Source organism: Branchiostoma floridae, chromosome 8 (genome assembly GCF_000003815.2).
Source record: "Branchiostoma floridae strain S238N-H82 chromosome 8, Bfl_VNyyK, whole genome shotgun sequence".
Taxonomy (NCBI): domain Eukaryota; kingdom Metazoa; phylum Chordata; class Leptocardii; order Amphioxiformes; family Branchiostomatidae; genus Branchiostoma; species Branchiostoma floridae.
This window is the reverse complement of record NC_049986.1, coordinates 24,773,937-24,791,905: the sequence shown is the minus strand read 5'-3', so window position 1 is coordinate 24,791,905 and position 17,969 is coordinate 24,773,937. Positions and strand designations below refer to the sequence as shown.

General features: G+C 42.2%; 2 protein-coding genes across 5 annotated transcripts in view; one reads left to right on the top strand and one right to left on the bottom strand.

Moving 5' to 3' along the window:
• Positions 1-463, top strand: part of LOC118421732 (fibrinogen-like protein 1) — a 2,316-nt gene extending 1,853 nt beyond the window's left edge. The window contains exon 3 of the mRNA XM_035829231.1: positions 20-463. Within this exon, the coding sequence (XP_035685124.1) occupies positions 20-242 (223 nt within the window). The 3' untranslated portion in view covers positions 243-463. The remainder of the gene's footprint in view (positions 1-19) is intronic.
• LOC118421714 (kinesin-associated protein 3-like) overlaps positions 1-17,969 on the bottom strand; it is a 107,805-nt gene that overhangs the window by 88,793 nt on the left and 1,043 nt on the right. The window contains exons 2-19 of one of the 4 annotated variants that reach the window (XM_035829194.1): positions 16,429-16,560; positions 15,737-15,836; positions 15,561-15,615; positions 14,758-14,825; positions 14,069-14,210; positions 13,254-13,390; positions 12,305-12,392; positions 11,880-11,978; positions 11,199-11,377; positions 10,178-10,231; positions 9,071-9,179; positions 8,555-8,655; positions 6,991-7,212; positions 5,998-6,163; positions 5,259-5,384; positions 4,689-4,787; positions 4,115-4,200; positions 3,106-3,298 (exon numbers count right to left, since the gene is read on the bottom strand). In XM_035829194.1, the coding sequence (XP_035685087.1) occupies positions 3,106-3,298; positions 4,115-4,200; positions 4,689-4,787; positions 5,259-5,384; positions 5,998-6,163; positions 6,991-7,212; positions 8,555-8,655; positions 9,071-9,179; positions 10,178-10,231; positions 11,199-11,377; positions 11,880-11,978; positions 12,305-12,392; positions 13,254-13,390; positions 14,069-14,210; positions 14,758-14,825; positions 15,561-15,615; positions 15,737-15,836; positions 16,429-16,560 (2,156 nt within the window). Of the gene's footprint in view, positions 1-3,105; positions 3,299-3,477; positions 3,595-3,629; positions 3,743-4,114; positions 4,201-4,688; positions 4,788-5,258; positions 5,385-5,997; positions 6,164-6,990; positions 7,213-8,554; positions 8,656-9,070; positions 9,180-10,177; positions 10,232-11,198; positions 11,378-11,879; positions 11,979-12,304; positions 12,393-13,253; positions 13,391-14,068; positions 14,211-14,757; positions 14,826-15,560; positions 15,616-15,681; positions 15,837-16,428; positions 16,561-17,969 lie in introns of those variants that run through there. The other 3 variants (XM_035829193.1, XM_035829195.1, XM_035829196.1) reach the window with 3 other exon arrangements.

Below are 17,969 nucleotides of genomic sequence, written 5' to 3'. Positions count from 1 at the left end.
CATTCATTCATTCATTCAGCACGCGTGACCGTGACAACGACCGCAGCGGGGGTCACTGCGCAGAGCAGTGCAGTAGTGGTTGGTGGTTCAACAATTGCCACTTCTCCAACCTGAACGGGGTGTACCACCAGGGGGGGCCGTACAACCACACCTTCCGCACAGGGATCGAGTGGTACCACTGGAAGGGCAAGAGCTACTCGCTCAAGGGCGTGGAGATGAAGGTCAGGCCGTCGGACTTTTGATGAACGACCTTGAATGACCTTGGGGGTTACTCGTTCTTGTTGTCTTTGTGTCATTCATACATGACCGTAATCAGATTCTTCCGTCAAATGTTGCCTTGCATAGCTGAAGGTCAATCAGGCCCTGGGACTTTTGATGAATGACCTTGTGGATTCCATGTTCTTGTTTCATACAAAGTTATGATATAACTTAATAAAAGTTACCTGGAATTAGCCAGTGTACTTTCCAAATGATGCTACCCTCAGACTTTTGATGACCTTTGGAATCCATTTCACGTTCTTGTTTTGTCTGTCTGATGACCTTCAAGGCTTTGATGTTAAGCTTTACAAGACATAAATGTACCAGAATCCACACACCTAAACTTTTTAGCTTTCTGTCTGTCAAATATTGCTGGTTTAAGACACTTTAGCTCAAGGTCAGAATTTTAATTACCTTAAATATGTCACACTGTTGTTGTATCATTCATACAATCATGTACTACGGACATGTCAAATGTCAAATGTTGATGATTTTTACCTTAAATCAATACATTTTTTGTACCACCTTTAAGAGCTACAGACTTTTGAAGACTAAATTTCTGCCAGTGTTGTTTCTGTGTTCTTTGTGTACACCTTTCTTCTCTCAACATAAATGTAATGGTTACAATTCTTCAAGAACTACATGTTACGGCCATTGGAAAGCAAGATTGACTTCATCAGTTGGAACCAGAAACCTCTAACAATTTACCAAGCACTAACTTAACATTGTACTAACTAAAGTCTTCCCTGTTGCTAGCGCTGAGTGCATAATTATGTACATGTCATGCTGATTCAAAAACAACATTGTTTTGATTTCATAGAAACTTACCCTGTCATCATTGATCATGAGTCAGACCAATTTGGAATATTGGATAACGAGCTACATTTTTCACCTATGATATAGAAAAACTCAGGGATGCTGTACTTTCCAACCAAATGACATTTCACAATCAGGCATTAACAGTACCTTATATGTATCTGCAAACCACAAGCTTAAGTTACCAAATGTATACGTACAGTTTACCTTGAGTTCAAAATTTATGCACTCCGTTTGAAACATGTCCACATTATGCTATCTCCAGGCAGATGTGAGGATCTACATTATATATAGCTTATTTAGCATTTTATGCCTGTTTTTCAACATTTTATATCATTTCACAAAGTTAAGTTAAGAAAACAAAAAGTTAAAGAGAAGGATTCTATTGTGGAAAAACATATCCTTGAAGTAATGTTTGTCATTGTGAGTCGCAGCAAATATTTATGCAAATTAGTTATGCAAATTATACCAGTCCATTGCCCTTATTTGTAAATATTGCCTTTATTCATTATATTTTATTTGTTAGTCTTAATTAGTATCATCATTAAAAGGCTCTGTAAGAGTTATCAGATTTTTATCACTTTATGTATTTTTAAGCATTATCCATAATTATATTGTACTACAACTACAGAAAACTGGTGCTACAGAAAACTGTGATACCTCTTAGTAGGTGTGTTTATTGGACACTTTGTATAGCTAGTTTTTATGTGTATTTTTTGATGCAGAATAAAGTTATTTCTTCCCTATGTACGCCTTTGCTTCCATTTTTTTTTTAAATATTTGACATCTCTATTATCAAATATAATATAATAAATTTATCATACATTATGACTATACTTGCAGTACGTGAATCAGAATTCTTGTTATTGGGCATGGCAAAATACAACCACAAGAAAACTTCCCATCTTAAGAACAAGCAGATGGAAAATCCAACAGGCCTATATACATTTGTATATGCTCACTGCTTCTAGAGACACCTGGCAGATACTAATGTACCATCTATATACTGTATCTGTACAACTTCTAATTAAGGCCACACCAATTTAATTTCTTGGTTCACGGATTTTTTCATAAAAAATATGGAGCGAGCTGGCGAAATAAAAATAAAAATAAAAATTGTAAGTTGGTTGGGGTAAAGGTAACGGCTAATCCAAAACATAAAGAAAAAAAAATTTCAGCTTGAAAAAAGTACAAAAACTATTATTGTTCAGTAACAGCACCTGTACCCACACTTAAAGGAGCTTATTATATAAAGGCCAATTTGCTACACCAGGAAGCTGGTGAATGGTTTCATTAATGGTGAAAACTTGCTGAGTGGTAATTTTTATTTTTATTTTTTTTTCCAAAAAATTGGAGCGAGCGAATCCGTGAACCAAGAAATTAAATTGGTGTGGCCTAATAATATGACTACACAGTCAGGCAATAACTTCTAACCACTTCTATCACACAATCAAACGGAATAAAAGCATGTAGTCAACCAACAGTCTCTAAGATTCAGGCTTCCGACACAAGACAGCATAAGGGCGACCTTGACTGTCTCACAGTCAGGATAAGACATGGGACAAAGGTCATCTAACAGGTGACCTTCACTTGACCTTGAGGCAAGAAGTTGTGGTCAAGGTAAAGCAAGTGCATCCTGGGATAGCAATATTAACTGCCAACACAATGTGTAACCTTGACCAGTGACCTTCATGATTGAACTTGATGCAGAGGTCAAGGTAAAAGCAATTGCATCCTGGGATACCAATGATTATAAATATCACAATGATATTGATAACACTTTGTAAACATTCTATCAAATGCAAAAATACAATTATTACACTGCCATGTGAAACTTGCACATGATCAACTTAGTATCCAGCACTTCACATAACAACATCAAGTAAACAACAATTCCCAGGATTGCTTGTTTGTTTGTTTACGGTGACCTCTCGTCGTCCCACCTACCTGCGTGTGTGTAGAACAAAGACAGGCCTATATTGTTTGTTTGTTTGTTTGTTTGTTTACAATGTCTCTCGTTGTCCCACCTACCTGCGTGTGTGTAGAACAAGTCGGGTCTGTCCAGAATGTCCTCCTCATGTAGGTACGGCCCGAAGCCTTCGTCCCCGTACATCAGGGCATCGCTGTCGTCCATCTGTCGCGACTCAACCATCTCCAGCCACTGGGAGTTGTGCCAGCGGAACTTCTCAAGTTTTATCTTCTTCCCCCACTCCTCATCATTCTCCTGAAGACACAAAAACAGTTTCTTTAGTTATGTCTTAAGTTATGTCTTAAGTTATGTCTTAAGTTATGTCTTAAGAAAGTCCCACCATCTCCAGCCACTGGGAGTTGTGCCAGCGAAACTTCTCAAGTTTTATCTTCTTACCCCACTCCTCATCATTCTCCTGAAGACACACAAACAGTTTCTTTAGTTATGTCTTAAGTTATGTCTGAAGAAAGTCCCACCATCTCTAGCCACTGGGAGTTGTGCCAGCGGAACTTCTCAAGTTTTATCTTCTTACCCCACTCCTCATCATTCTCCTGAAGACACACAAACAGTTTCTTTAGTTATGTCTTAAGTTATGTCTTAAGTTATGTCTTAAGAAATTGCCACCATCTCCAGCCACTGGGAGTTGTGCCAGCGGAACTTCTCCAGTTTTATCTTCTTACCCCACTCCTCATCATTCTCCTGAAGACACAGTTTCTTTAATTATGTCTTAAGTTATGTCTTCAGAAAGTCCTGTTTGTCCCACTATCTCCAGCCACTGGGAGTTGTGCCACTGGAATTTAAGTTTTACCAGGTTTTTCGCCAACTCCTCATCATTCTGAAGACACCGGCACTGTTTCTTTAGTATTGTCTTCTTTCTCTAGCTATGTCTTAAGAATGACATCTCCAGCTTTATCTTCTTTCCCCACCCCTAATCATTCTCCTGAAGACACAGTTTCTTTAGTTATGTCTTAAAGAATGCTGTAATACACCGTATGACTCTACTACTAGACTAAGTATGTCTTAAGAGTGATGTCTGTCGTGAATGATTGACAAGTCGGAGTCCCAACTCACCGCGATGATGTCCAGCGTGTTGTCGCACACCTTCCGGATCTCCGCGTTCTTGTCATGCATCAGGTCAATCAGGTACGCAGAGGCTTCTGAGAAAGGTTAAGGGTCAAACTGCAAGAAGTAGGCAGTTTGATTCATGGCCTCAAAGTAAAAAGAGTAAGTTAACCAAGTATTTTACATGGTTTCATAGGCTAAGTTGGAAAATAGTTTGAGGGCCCTAGATGAACATTTGATTATTCTTATTTAGAAACCCTACATATACACAATTACCTTAGAAGTTCTATCTCGGTGACCAGGAGTATTGAACTACCCTTACAGCATTACAGATGCAATCCGAGTCATTTTACTTCAGATTTGCTCACATTAAAAGTCTTAACTGCCTCTTCAGCATCACTTACCATGTAAAGTCTATTCAGGAGAACTTTTAGAAAAAAAGGCTCAATAAAAAATATTATGAACTTTTTTATGAATGGGGTGAGAATTTTGTTTCTCCAAACAAGCAAATACCCATCCCAGGACGACAAGAGACAGCACTGTCAACACTCTAACCCTGAAGCCAAACTGCACAGAAGGATACGTGTGTCCTTGATGATGACCTCCCTCGTGGCCTCGTGGAAAATCATCTGGTAGAACACGTACACAATCTGCAGCACCACTTCATCATCTTCCTGTTTAGCTAGGAGGGAAACAAAAGGAATAAAATTTAATGTTCCTAGAGCAGTTTATAACGTACAGGTAGTCTCAAAGCCATTTTAAGGCCGTAGTAGCAGTGAGTTGCACGGTATTGGAAGGTGGAGCCCATTTCTCTCCTCCCACAGCCTTTTAGTTTTACCTCCCCAACCAAAGTCAGGTGCCCATTTTTACACCAGGGTGCCAGGGTGGAGTGAGGAAAGTCATGCAAAATGCCTTTCCCTAGGGCACAAAATCAGTGGCCTGACAGGGTAGGAACCCAGCACCTCTGGGTTCTGGGCCAAGCACCCAGCAGTTACATCATACATCACACGACCCAACATGATGTGAAAGACTACACAACCTTTGAACAGTGAGTAATCTTTATTTATGGAATTTGTTGATCGATCTATCAAATCCTGGACGCTCTGCAGTTGCAGTCTGTGGAGGAGAGGGAGGAGTTGTTAGTGAGACTCACCATTCAGCAGATCGATGAGTTGTTGGATGACTCCAGCCTTGGACAACATGGCGGCACAGTCTTCGTCTGTGGACACTGTACCAACCAGGATCACTGTCTCCAACACAACATCGTCCTCTGCATTTCCTGTAAACATGTAAACAAACATGTAAACAAACAACATGGCGGCACAGTCTTCGTCTGTGGACACTGTACCAACCAGGATCACTGTCTCCAACACAACATCGTCCTCTGCATTTCCTGTAAACATGTAAACAAAAATGTAAACAAACAACATGGCGGCACAGTCTTCGTCTGTGGACACTGTTCTCACTAGGATCACTGTTTCCAACACAACATCGTCCTCAGCATTTCCTGTAAACATGTAAACAAGAATTGTAAACAACAAACATGAAAACAAACGTCTGTGAAGACTGTTCCTATCACTGTTTTTCTAACACAACGCCGTCCTCAGCATTTCCTGCAAACAACAAACATATAAATAAACAACACGGCGGCAGAGTCTTTATCTGTTGACATCAACATTAAAGACTTCTTGCCAAGCTGCACCACAACCTTGTTTTTCTCTTCTCCCACATTTGATTTTAACCTTTTTCACAGTAAGGAGTTCAAAGTTCATGGTCAGGTTACTCAGGATGCACCTACCTGGCTTGAGTTTGCCCTTGATGAAGGACACAAGGTCATGCTCCTGCAGCAGGAGTTCATAGTTCATAAGTCAGGTTACCCAGGATGCACCTACCTGGTTTGAGTTTGTCCTTGATGAAGGACACAAGGTCGTACTCCTGCAGCAGGAGTTCATAGTTCAGGTCGGGAATGGTCAGATTACCCAGGATGCCCAGGCACTCGATCACGAAGTCGTCGTCTTCGCAGTTCTTGATGGAGTTGGCCAGGTCAGCCACATACTCCTGTTGGGATAAATGTCTTGTTATTACAGTGAAAATAACATAACTAAAGAAAGCTTTGAATCCATGTTTTTTTCACTTAACTGACCTGCAGTGCCCCCTACGTTTTACAATTGGTACTGCAGCTTCAGTGTCATCAGTCAGCTTCAGCATTGAACAACTTTATATCTGATACTAATGTTGGAGAGGGAATAAAAGCATATTTCTGACCTCAAACATTCAACCAACCTACTGTAACACAACTGCTAGCCTGAAGTGCCCTCTAGCTTTTACCATTGGTACTACAGCTAAAACATCATCTCACCTCAATCATTCTCTTGTTTGCACAGTCGTGTTGAGAGATGCAGTGCCCTCTAACATTTACCATTGGTACTACATGTATAATAAAAGTATAATCTGTTCATCACACATTTACAAAACTGCTGATACCCCAAAGTGGGCCTGCGGTGCCCTCTAGCTTTTACCATTGGCACTACAGCTAGAACATCGTCCATCATGTTCAGTGATTTTAAACACTGCTGATATACAACAGTGGACCTGCAGCGCTCTCTATCTTTTACCATTGGTACTACAGATGGAACATCATCTCCTTGCCAGAAACATTTTCTTGGTTGGTCCGTCATGCTGAGAGATTTTTAAAACTGCTTGATCCCAAAAGTGTGCCCTCTAGCTTTTACCATTGGTACTACAATTGTAAAATCTCTCACCACAATCATGTTCTTGGTCAGTTCATCATGTTGAGAGATGTTCAACATTGCTTGGTACCCACATCTAGCCTGCAGTGCCCTCTAGCTTTTACCATTGGTACTACAACTAAAACATCATCTCACCACAAACATGTTCTTGGTGGGTCCATCGTGTTGAGAGATGTTGCGGATCATCTTCATGAGGAGCGGGTCCTTCGTCTTGAAGGCCCTCTTCATCAGCAGCTTCAGGCCGCTGCCCTCGCACACCAGCTGGGCGTTCCGCTTGTTGATGGCCAGATTGATGCAGAGGGCAACCAGCTCCAGGTCCACCTGCTTGTCTGGACACTCCAGAACCATCTTCATCACCTGGACAGGTGAGATATTACAGGTGAGACAACAGGTGAGGCAACAGGTGGGACAACAGGTGAGACAGTACAGGTTTATACAGAGGGCAACGAGCTCCAGGTCCACCTGCTTGTCTGGACACTCCAGAACCATCTTCATCACCTGGACAGGTGAGATATTACAGGTGAGACAACAGGTGAGGCAACAGGTGGGACAACAGGTGAGACAGTACAGGTTTATACAGAGGGCAACGAGCTCCAGGTCCACCTGCTTGTCTGGACACTCCAGAACCATCTTCATCACCTGGACAGGACAGGTTAGACAACAGGTGAGACAACAGGTGAGACAGTACAGGTTTATACAGAGGACGACAAGTTCAAGGTCCACCTGCTTGTCTGGACACTCCAGAACCATCTTCATCACCTGGACAGGTGAGATATTACAGGTGAGACAACAGGTGAGACAGTACAGGTTTATACAGAGGGCGACGAGCTCCAGATCCACCTGCTTGTCTGGACACTCAAGAACCATCTTCATCACCTGGACAGGTGAGATATTACAGGTGAGACAACAGGTGAGACAGTACAGGTTTATACAGAGGGCGACGAGCTCCAGATCCACCTGCTTGTCTGGACACTCCAGAACCATCTTCATCACCTGGACAGGTGAGATATTACAGGTGAGACAACAGGTGAGACAATGCAGGTTTATACAGAGCAAGTGATACAGTACAGGTGGGACGAAACAAGTGAGCTGGCTTCTTATTTAGTATCAAGTTTCTATAGCAATTCCTGGACAGCCTTGCTTTGACCAACCAACAAACCTGCTAATGTTCAACAAGGTCTCATCAACACCTACCAAGAACATACTTAGTATCAAGACTATCCATCAAAGCATTCTCGAGTTATCGTGGTTATAGTCAGACAGACAGACACATACACACACACTCACTCAGACATACACACACACACATACGGATAACTGTACACATACACATGCATACCTGTACACACACACACACACACACAGACACACACAATCATACACACACACACACAATCATACACACACACACACACACATACACACAAACACATGCACACATGCACACACACACACATGCACACACACACACACACACACACACACAATCATACACACACACACACAATCATACACACACACACACACACATACACACAAACACATGCACACATGCACACACACACACATGCACACACACACACACAGACACACACAATCATACACACACACACACACAAATACACACAAACACACACACACACACGAGATAACATACCCTTCTTAAAAAAACTACATACAACTATGAGTCCACACTCACCACAGGGATGCAGTCTGTGTAGGTGAACATGGACTTGCAGCGGTCGTCCATACTGATGTGGTACAGGATACACAGGACCACCACTCGATGGTTCTCATTATCTGAAACACAATAACAACAGAAATAAATAAACAAAACAACAACAGTAATAATAAACAACACAACAATATTATACATGTATCACTCAATAAACATGATTTACATGTGAGTGGCATTCGCAAACAATCCTTACGAGTTAGTGACTTTGAACTGGTTTTCCAGTTAGATGTACAATATTGTTATTGTTCTGTAGTAGTATTGCTTTACCAGCTCATTCTAGTAAGGCTGAAGAAGACTGAAAAAGTTCAGGAGTAAATATCCAATGTTCATCCAATTGTCCAATTGTAGAGACTAGATAGCCTTGAAATATTGTGTTCCTAGATGTGTAACCTTCAATAAATCAATTGGTCTGGTGTGATACAGGATACCAGCCTGAGGACTAAAAGTAAAGTAACAGATTAGAGTACAGTAACGTACTGATCAAGGCAGTGAGTTTGGGCAGCAGGCCAACTTTGACGACCTTTCCTCTCATGTCCGTGTCGAAGGACAGGTTCAGAAGCAGACGCAGCGTGATGTTCAACAGGTCCTGGGTAAACACAAACAAACAAACAATAAACAAACAATAATGTAAGCAAGGACTTCACACATCCCGAAGTTCTGTCTTCAAGAATGTGTCATTAGAAAGGGTTTGAATAGAGACAGAGTGATTAAAGCAGCCTTGAACTGACAAAATGGTCAAAGGTCAACCATCAGCAAATCAATTTAGTTTTCAAAACTGTTTAAATTCTTTTAATTGCTGTGGTATTTGAAAAGACATGCTAGACAATGTACATGTGCAGGTAGAAGTTGGGCCTGTGGTCCTACGGTAACAAATGAGTCCGATTGAGAAATAAACTATCCTAAGATTCTACTGTATCTCTCACGGCAGAAGCAAATAAGATACATGTACCTCATGTCAGGTAGATAAATTCCATAGTGTTCTACAAGGATTGCACATACCTCACGTTAAAGGGGCATTTCACTCCAGAAGGGAGTATTGTTTTCCAATAGATAATGTGTCAATGAATACATAATCTGCCGAATTTTGTGGAATTCAACTTGGGATGAATTACGTGATGTGTGTTTTATAAAACAATAATGACGCTCACTAAACCCATGCAGACCCTACCCATGCATTCCCTATATGCATAGACACTTTGTTTATCGTACATATTTTCGGAATAAATGAGGTACGCTAAGCACACCGAGAAGGCAAATTGCCCATAAGATAGCAAAGAATACAAGAACAAGACAAGATTTCCTAGCGAACCTGAAATGAGTTTTGTAACCTTACCTAAAAGTTTTGCATTGTATTCAGCCATATGATTAATTCAGTTAGAGGGTACTTGGGGAGTTTAGTAGAACATTGAATGCTTTTGAGGCATGTGGAGCAACTGGGTACTTTATCATATAATGTGAAGTAGTATGCAGTTATCACTTCCTAAAATTGATATCTATCGGAAAATAACACTCCCGTGTGGAGTGGAATGCCCCTTTAATAGGTAGACAACTTTTAGACCATTCAGGATTGTACAGCGTACAAACCTCGTGGTCACAGGGAATGAGTCTGGCCAGTTTCTCCACCACATCCTGCTCTGCCTGCAGAGGAAAATGATTGTCATAAAGCATATCGGATTCCATACTATCTCTTCCTACCCAACCCTAGTTTCTTACACCCCATGCACATTATTTCATTTTTATTCTCGGGCAAATTCACTCCTCCGACGGTTTCGTTACTGCTCAGCGGCGGTAAAAAGTGAGTTGTTCTCAGCATATTGCTCCCCAATGTATTGTGCTGAAATCTGGAGCAACTACAGCGTGCGTGCAATCTCGAAACTGCGTGTGGCTTACCACAGCGCATTTAGACTCCTATTTTCGGTCGGCAGGCACACAAGCACTAGTTGCTTGTTTGTTAGTAATCGGACCGACATGTTTGACGCAAGGCGCCGTAAGGTCACCCATGCATTTGCTATGCGCTTGCTGTCGTCTGACAATGACATCATCCGAGTGCTTGTCCACTCGGACGGCTTTCGCTTTAGCACATTCTGGCGACACTATGTAAATAATAGTTGATTAGTTGTAAGTGTAGTCTTTTTAACCTCTGTTCTGTGACTGTTTTTATGGGCCATGGGCCTGAATCAAACAAATAAACAAACATTAGAGAAACCACCACACTAACTTATTGAAAAGAGCAGGGGTCCTTTGCAGTGTAAGTGGTTCAAAATCTATAGTCCTATGGCCCCACCTGGGGCAATTACTGTGACATTGTATTTTGGTCACCTGAGTTAGTACCGAATGGCAGCTGCTCCAGACCCTTGTAACATAGATCTGCCTATTGTAAGCTCTTCTCAATTCAGCCCCTGGCTGCCAAGAGATCGTAAATTGCCCACCCAATAACTAATAACATAGCAACATGTCCACATAACCCACCATGTCGTTCTTGTTCTCCACATGGTGTGTATGCCATGATGCTGTTTACTGAGTATGTGATACAAACAAACAAACAAACAAACCTACCATGTCGTTCTTGTTCTCCACATAGATGCTGACTACAGGTCTTACTTACCATGTCGTTCTTGTTCTCCACATAGATGCTGAGTTTCTTCAGGAAGGACACCACCAGAATCAGCAGCTCAAAGTTGTCTCTGTCCAGGGTCCGAATCAGCACCTGAATGATGGACTTGTTTCTCATCTTCATCTCTACTTTGTAGTCCTCAGCAAGGTTCAACAGCATGTAGAACGACACTGGGGGATGGGAGGGAAGGTAGCGTGTTATTCGTTCTCAGATTCAGCCACAAGAGTTAGAACAGAAGTTAGCATGTTATTCGTCCTCTGATTCAGATACTGAGGGGATGCTACAGAAGTTAGCATGTCATTCGTTGTCTGATTCAAAAACTGGGGAGGGACAGAAGTTAGCATGTTATTCGTTCTCTGATTCAGACACTGGAAGGACAGGACAGAATATAGCATGTTATTTGTCATCTGATTCGGACACTGGAAGGACAGGACAGAAGATAGCATGTTATTCGTCATCTGATTCAGATACTGTAGACGGGACAGAAGTTAGCATGTTATTCAACCCAGGATTCCGACAATGGGGAGATGCTACAGAAGTTAGCATGTTATTCGTCCTCTGATTCAGACACTAGGAGTTCATAAGATATTTCTTGAAGCAGTGCTATTGACAATGACAGTGACCTTGCCATGACCTTGCCATGACCTAAAAGTGACCTCCCCATGACCTCACCTCTCATCAGCTGCTCCTGTTTCTTCACAAGACTCTCAAACTTCTTAAGACTCTTCTCATAGTCCTTCTTGGTCGAGCTGCTGTCTGGCTTTTCTTCGAGTGAGAAGAGTTAAGGAAGTCTTGGATACTACAAGTCTAACGTCTTAAATCACATAAAAACTACTGACTGTATTATGCGATATTCAAAAGATTTTTGTAAGTCATTGTTGGTCTTTACAATTTATCTAGATGTGTAAAGAAAGTGTCAATGTACCAATGCATGGTTTATACTGCTTTCACAATGAAAAAACAAACAACATTTTTGCACTATCAATGTTGATAGAAGAGATACAATAGACAACTGACAAGACTTGGTAAACCAGACACAGAAATTTGCCACTGATATGTCATTGTAGTAAGTTAAGTTATGTAAACAGAAAGGATATGAATTTTCTTCTTCTTCTCGAGTTCAGATTTCCACAAGTCGTGTTTGTCCAGCTCCTGTCTGATGATGTCCATACACAAGGCTCCGATCTGAGGGGGGAAAATTTCTCTGGTCATAATAATAATAAAGGAAATGCCTCATGGTATAAGCTAGACTTTATCTTTATTATTTGCTCTCTGCCACCAATGGGCTACAGCATGTAACATAGACATAAACATACACTCAACAAAACAATGAAATCATAAATAACTAGACACAAGTTACAAATGAAATCTATAATACACACGCCACCAGTTGTACATAAGTTAAAATGAAATGAAAATATGATCAATATAAGGGCAGAACCAAAATCATAGTTATATTAAACTATGAAACTAAGACTAGAATCTATGGTTATAATTATAATGGATAGACGCAGATTGAAACTGGCTGGGCATTGTGTTAGTCACCCTGAAATCCCTGCACACCATCTTGCACTCTGGGAGCCTACTACTAAAGAAAAAAGGTAGGGGAGGACCCAGGGTGACCTACTTAGACAACCTACATGTATGTAGTGACACTAGTCTACAAAGGGCCATGGAGGACCAAGTGCATTGGAGGAAGATCTCAGGATTGGTACGAGCGGGAGCTCGAACTAAGTACAAATGTATAAGAAAGTATGCTGTACACGTCAAACCTCATTTGAAAGAACAAACATGATATCATGATGTGTGTATTGCTGCCAGTACATAGTTTGTTAGTCAAACAGATGTTTGCGAGCTAGGGACGTCAAAATTCCCACCTTTATCAATGATAAAAAACTTCCACACCTTAAAATTACAGCGTGGAACTGATAACCTGATTTTTTTTGTTCGTTTGTTGGTTCTGTACCATAATGATTATTAATGAGAGATGACACGGTGGAACAAGTCACATGTTTTTGTTTGTGTGTGTGTTTGTTTGTTGCGTACCTTATAGTGGGATATAACCGGGTGGAACTGAGAGAAGCTGGAAAAGCAGAAGAACACGTAGATGATGTTTGTTGCGAGCTCCGTGCTTCGTTTCCAGTCCTCCCGCAGAACCCGCGCCAGCGCACTCAGGATGTTTTCTGGAACAGCAGGAAAATAAACAAGACTTCAGATTAAAACTCAACTTTTCACCAGGGTTGTAGCCAGCCGGAAATCATTTTCCATCCCCTAAATTTTGAATCCTATTGGGGGCCCTAGGCGCAGTGTTCCTAGGCAGGTCTGGAGGCATGCTCCCTTGGAAAGTTTTGAAATCTAGACCCACTGAAATGCTAGACCCACTGAAATGCTATTTTCTGCATTTTGAGGTGCATATTTTACTGGTAGACTAAGCTGCTCAATGGCATCTGTTTTGGTGGAAAATTACACAAGGGAGACCATTTTATTAAATCTTTACATATTGATTTACATATCGGAATGGGCAACATTTTTTTCCGCCCCAGGTGCAACATTCTGTCAAAGGACGGAAGGACGAATGCTGGCTACAACAAAGGGGTTACAACAAACTTTTGCCGTGAAGTTTTGGTGGCCCGACAGTCATCTTCTTCTGGGCAATTCTGACTGCAGTCTACTTCGAACTTCAGCTACATGTATATGTACGGTCACCAGAACTTAAGTAGCTGTAACTTCTTGGATGTAAAGAAAAGGAACTTTTATGAAATAATAGTAGTTTTAGTATGACAAATATAGATGACAAACAGCTGTTGTCTCGCTCCTTTGTGAAAAAATCATGTCCTTTTTAACATGAAGTCCTGACGTACCATTCTGCACCAGTTCTTCAAGGTTGTCCGGGTTACGGGACAGTTGCAGAATTAGTGCAGAACCGCGGACTTTCTTAGGGACGTCCTCATATAACAGCTCCATGTAGTCATCTAGGTCGTTAATGTTGGCCACCTCGTCAACCTGGAATTAGTCATCATCAATAAATTTTATGATTTGCAAATACAGTCAAACCTGTCTATAGCGGCCACTCAAGGGACCGGACAAATTTGGCCACTATAGACAGGTGGCCTCTGTATAGAGGTGGCAACTTGTAGATAAAATACCTAAGGGACCGACAAAAAGTGGCCACTATGGACAGGTGGCCCCTCTGTAGAGGTGGCCCCTAATACAGGTTTGACTGTACAAATACGAATCTCGAAATGAAAGGCACTGTAAGAAGCTGCTGGGCTTACTGAGGGCTGACCTCAATGATAGAGGATTGTTACCATTGCAGAAAGAAAGAAAACTGCGGGAGCTAAGGAAGCTAGCAATGAACAAGACGCAGTGGAGAGAGTTGAAGAAAGACTGATTGCAGCCGCAGAGTGCCTAAGAGTGCATCAGCAGAACACAGTAAACTACTATGATTTACACGAGAAAAAAAAACATGTTGAGCTTAAAACTCATCTGTGTTGTTTATAGGATTTCTACTCCTTAAAAGTTTAAATTTCAAACTTTTCATCAGACTGACCTCCATGCCATCGAAGGGCGGCGGGTCCTTCAGCTGCCCGGTGAAGGTCGACGACCCCTTCTTGTCCGCTGGAGAACATATCAGATTACAGTTAGGCTCGCAAGGCATGATGGGATTAAAGCATTCACCTTATACAACATGGATAGCTGTGCCAACCAAAGTTAGCCTCCATAGCAGGCTTTCGGTGGCTCATAATACACTTTTGCTGGCCATTTCTATTTGTACTCGGTCGCTGATTGCTGGCGTATTCTGATGGCCACTCTCGGAATCCGGATCCAAGGCAGTAATCCTCACGGCTGAGCGACAGTTTCTGACTGAAGGTAACCCAGAAGCGTATCGAACTACAAGGCGAGTCAACACGAAGTAATCCCAGAGAATCCACGCAGTATAGAGTCACGAGGTTTTGCCGTACGGGAGAATAGGTCTAAAAACAGGTCCTAGTTCATACAGCACAGACTAACAGAAGACACGACACCATTATAGTATAAACTCAACAAGTCAGGAGCTCAACAAAACATGACCGTACTCAGTGAAGGAGGAGAGCGGCCATCAGAATACGCCAGCAATCAGCGACCGAGTACAAATAGAAATGGCCAGCAAAAGTGTATTATGAGCCACCGAAAGCCTGCTATGGAGGCTAAACCAAAGTCTGGATCGAACAGTTTACAAACAAACAAACACACCTGGGGAGGGGGGCGCGTCCTTCCTGTTCTGTAGGTAGTACAGCAGCTGTTCCACCACGGGAAGCTTGCTGGGGTGGATCAGTTTACACTTCTCACAAACAAACAAACAAACAAACAGACCTGGGGAGGGGGGCGCGTCCTTCCTGTTCTGTAGGTAGTACAGCAGCTGTTCCACCTCGGGCAGCTTGCTGGGGTGGATCAGTTTACACTTCTCCACAAACAAACAAACAAACAAACAAACCTGGGGAGGGGGGCGCATCCTTCCTGTTCTGTAGGTAGTACAGCAGCTGTTCCACCTCGGGCAGCTTGCTGGGGTGGATCAGTTTACACTTCTCCACGATTTCCCGCGCCAGCAGCGCGATGTTGCTGTTCTGGTTCAGGTGCTTGACCTTGATCCTGAAGGTCAGAAGCGTGTCAACACAACTGTAACTCAACAGTTCTCCACATAACCTCAAAACCACGAGTTATAGTTTTATACCCTGGGAACAACAGACAATGAACTGCATGGTGAGAGTGAGTGAGACAGGAGGCTTTTAGTAATTAAAACATATCAACAGCAGTATGACCATAAAACTGTGCTCTATCAAGCAGTAACATTGGCCTTCCACCCTACTCCCTCACGAGCAGACTACCAGCTAAATTCTTCTCAAGAACAGTCAGAGACTTAGAAGCCAAGACAGTTGAAGACACTGCACTGATGACTGCAGGCATCTTAAGATGCCCTAAATAACTTGTAACCCTCAACCACAGTTATATAATGGTTACACATAGCTGTAGGGTGGCGGACGGGGAGTAGCGCCCTGCCCTTGAGGAGCTGGGCTCTCTCTCTCAAACACAAATTCAAACTGCCCTGTACAAAACTTAGCGACCACCCTCTACCCACCAAGAGTACCCTAATAGTACCCCACATCATATCAGAGCCTTATTAACTCTTAAGCCTAATGTTTGACATGAAACTGGAAGAAGAAGAAGAACATTTTGTACTCACACTTTCTGGCACTCCTTCCTCTCCCCCAACATGGGATCTCCCAACTCTCCCAGGATCGTCGCTTCCACCTCATAGTTCACGATTAGGGCTTTCTCTGTGGGGTGGACATCTATCCCGCCTCCTTTCACTTTCCTGTAAACAACAATAATAACAACAACAATCAGGGCTTTGTCTGTGGGGTGGACGTCTATCCCTCCTCCTTTCACTTTCCTGTAAACAACAACAACAACAACAATAAGGGCTTTCTCTGTGGGGTGGACATCTATCCCTCCTCCTTTCACTTTCCTGTAAACAACAACAACAACAATAAGGGCTTTCTCTGTGGGGTGGACGTCTATCCCTCCATTCACTTTCCTGTAAACAACAACAATAAGGGCTTTCTCTGTGGGGTGGACGTCTATCCCGCCTCCTTTCACTTTCCTGTAAACAACAACAACAACAACAATAAGGGCTTTCTCTGTGGGGTGGACATCTATCCCTCCTCCTTTCACTTTCCTGTAAACAACAACAACAACAATAAGGGCTTTCTCTGTGGGGTGGACGTCTATCCCTCCATTCACTTTCCTGTAAACAACAACAATAAGGGCTTTCTCTGTGGGGTGGACGTCTATCCCGCCTCCTTTCACTTTCCTGTAAACAACAACAACAACAATAAGGGCTTTCTCTGTGGGGTGGACATCTATCCCTCCTCCTTTCACTTTCCTGTAAACAACAATAATAACAACAATAACAACAACAGTCTCTGTGGGGTGGACATCTATCCCTCCATTCACTTTCCTGTAAACAACAACAATAAGGGCTTTCTCTGTGGGGTGGACGTCTATCCCGCCTCCTTTCACTTTCCTGTAAACAACAACAACAACAACAATAAGGGCTTTCTCTGTGGGGTGGACATCTATCCCTCCATTCACTTTCCTGTAAACAACAACAATAAGGGCTTTCTCTGTGGGGTGGACGTCTATCCCGCCTCCTTTCACTTTCCTGTAAACAACAACAACAACAATAAAGGCTTTCTCTGTGGGGTGGACGTCTATCCCTCCTCCTTTCACTTTCCTGTAAACAACAACAACAACAATAAGGGCTTTCTCTGTGGGGTGGACATCTATCCCTCCTCCTTTCACTTTCCTGTAAACAACAACAACAACAATAAGGGCTTTCTCTGTGGGGTGGACATCTATCCCTCCTCCTTTCACTTTCCTGTAAACAACAATAATAACAACAATAACAACAACAATCTCTGTGGGGTGGACGTCTATCCCTCCTCCTTTCACTTTCCTGTAAACAACAACAATAACAACAACAATCAGGGCCTTCCCTGTAGGATTGATGTCTTTTGTTTCTGGGATTCAGGATCACAATGATAAGACTCCAGATGTTCCATTTCCAGAACTTGAGTGTGACAGTTAGTTTAGAGCATGCATGGTTAGAGAAGATAAGTTCAAGTTCGCGTTAAGATTAACTGTGCTAGACTCTACGAGCTGAAGGTAAGAAATTATCTTTGATGCATTTCCTTTGGTTTAATTACAATATTTGCTGTATAA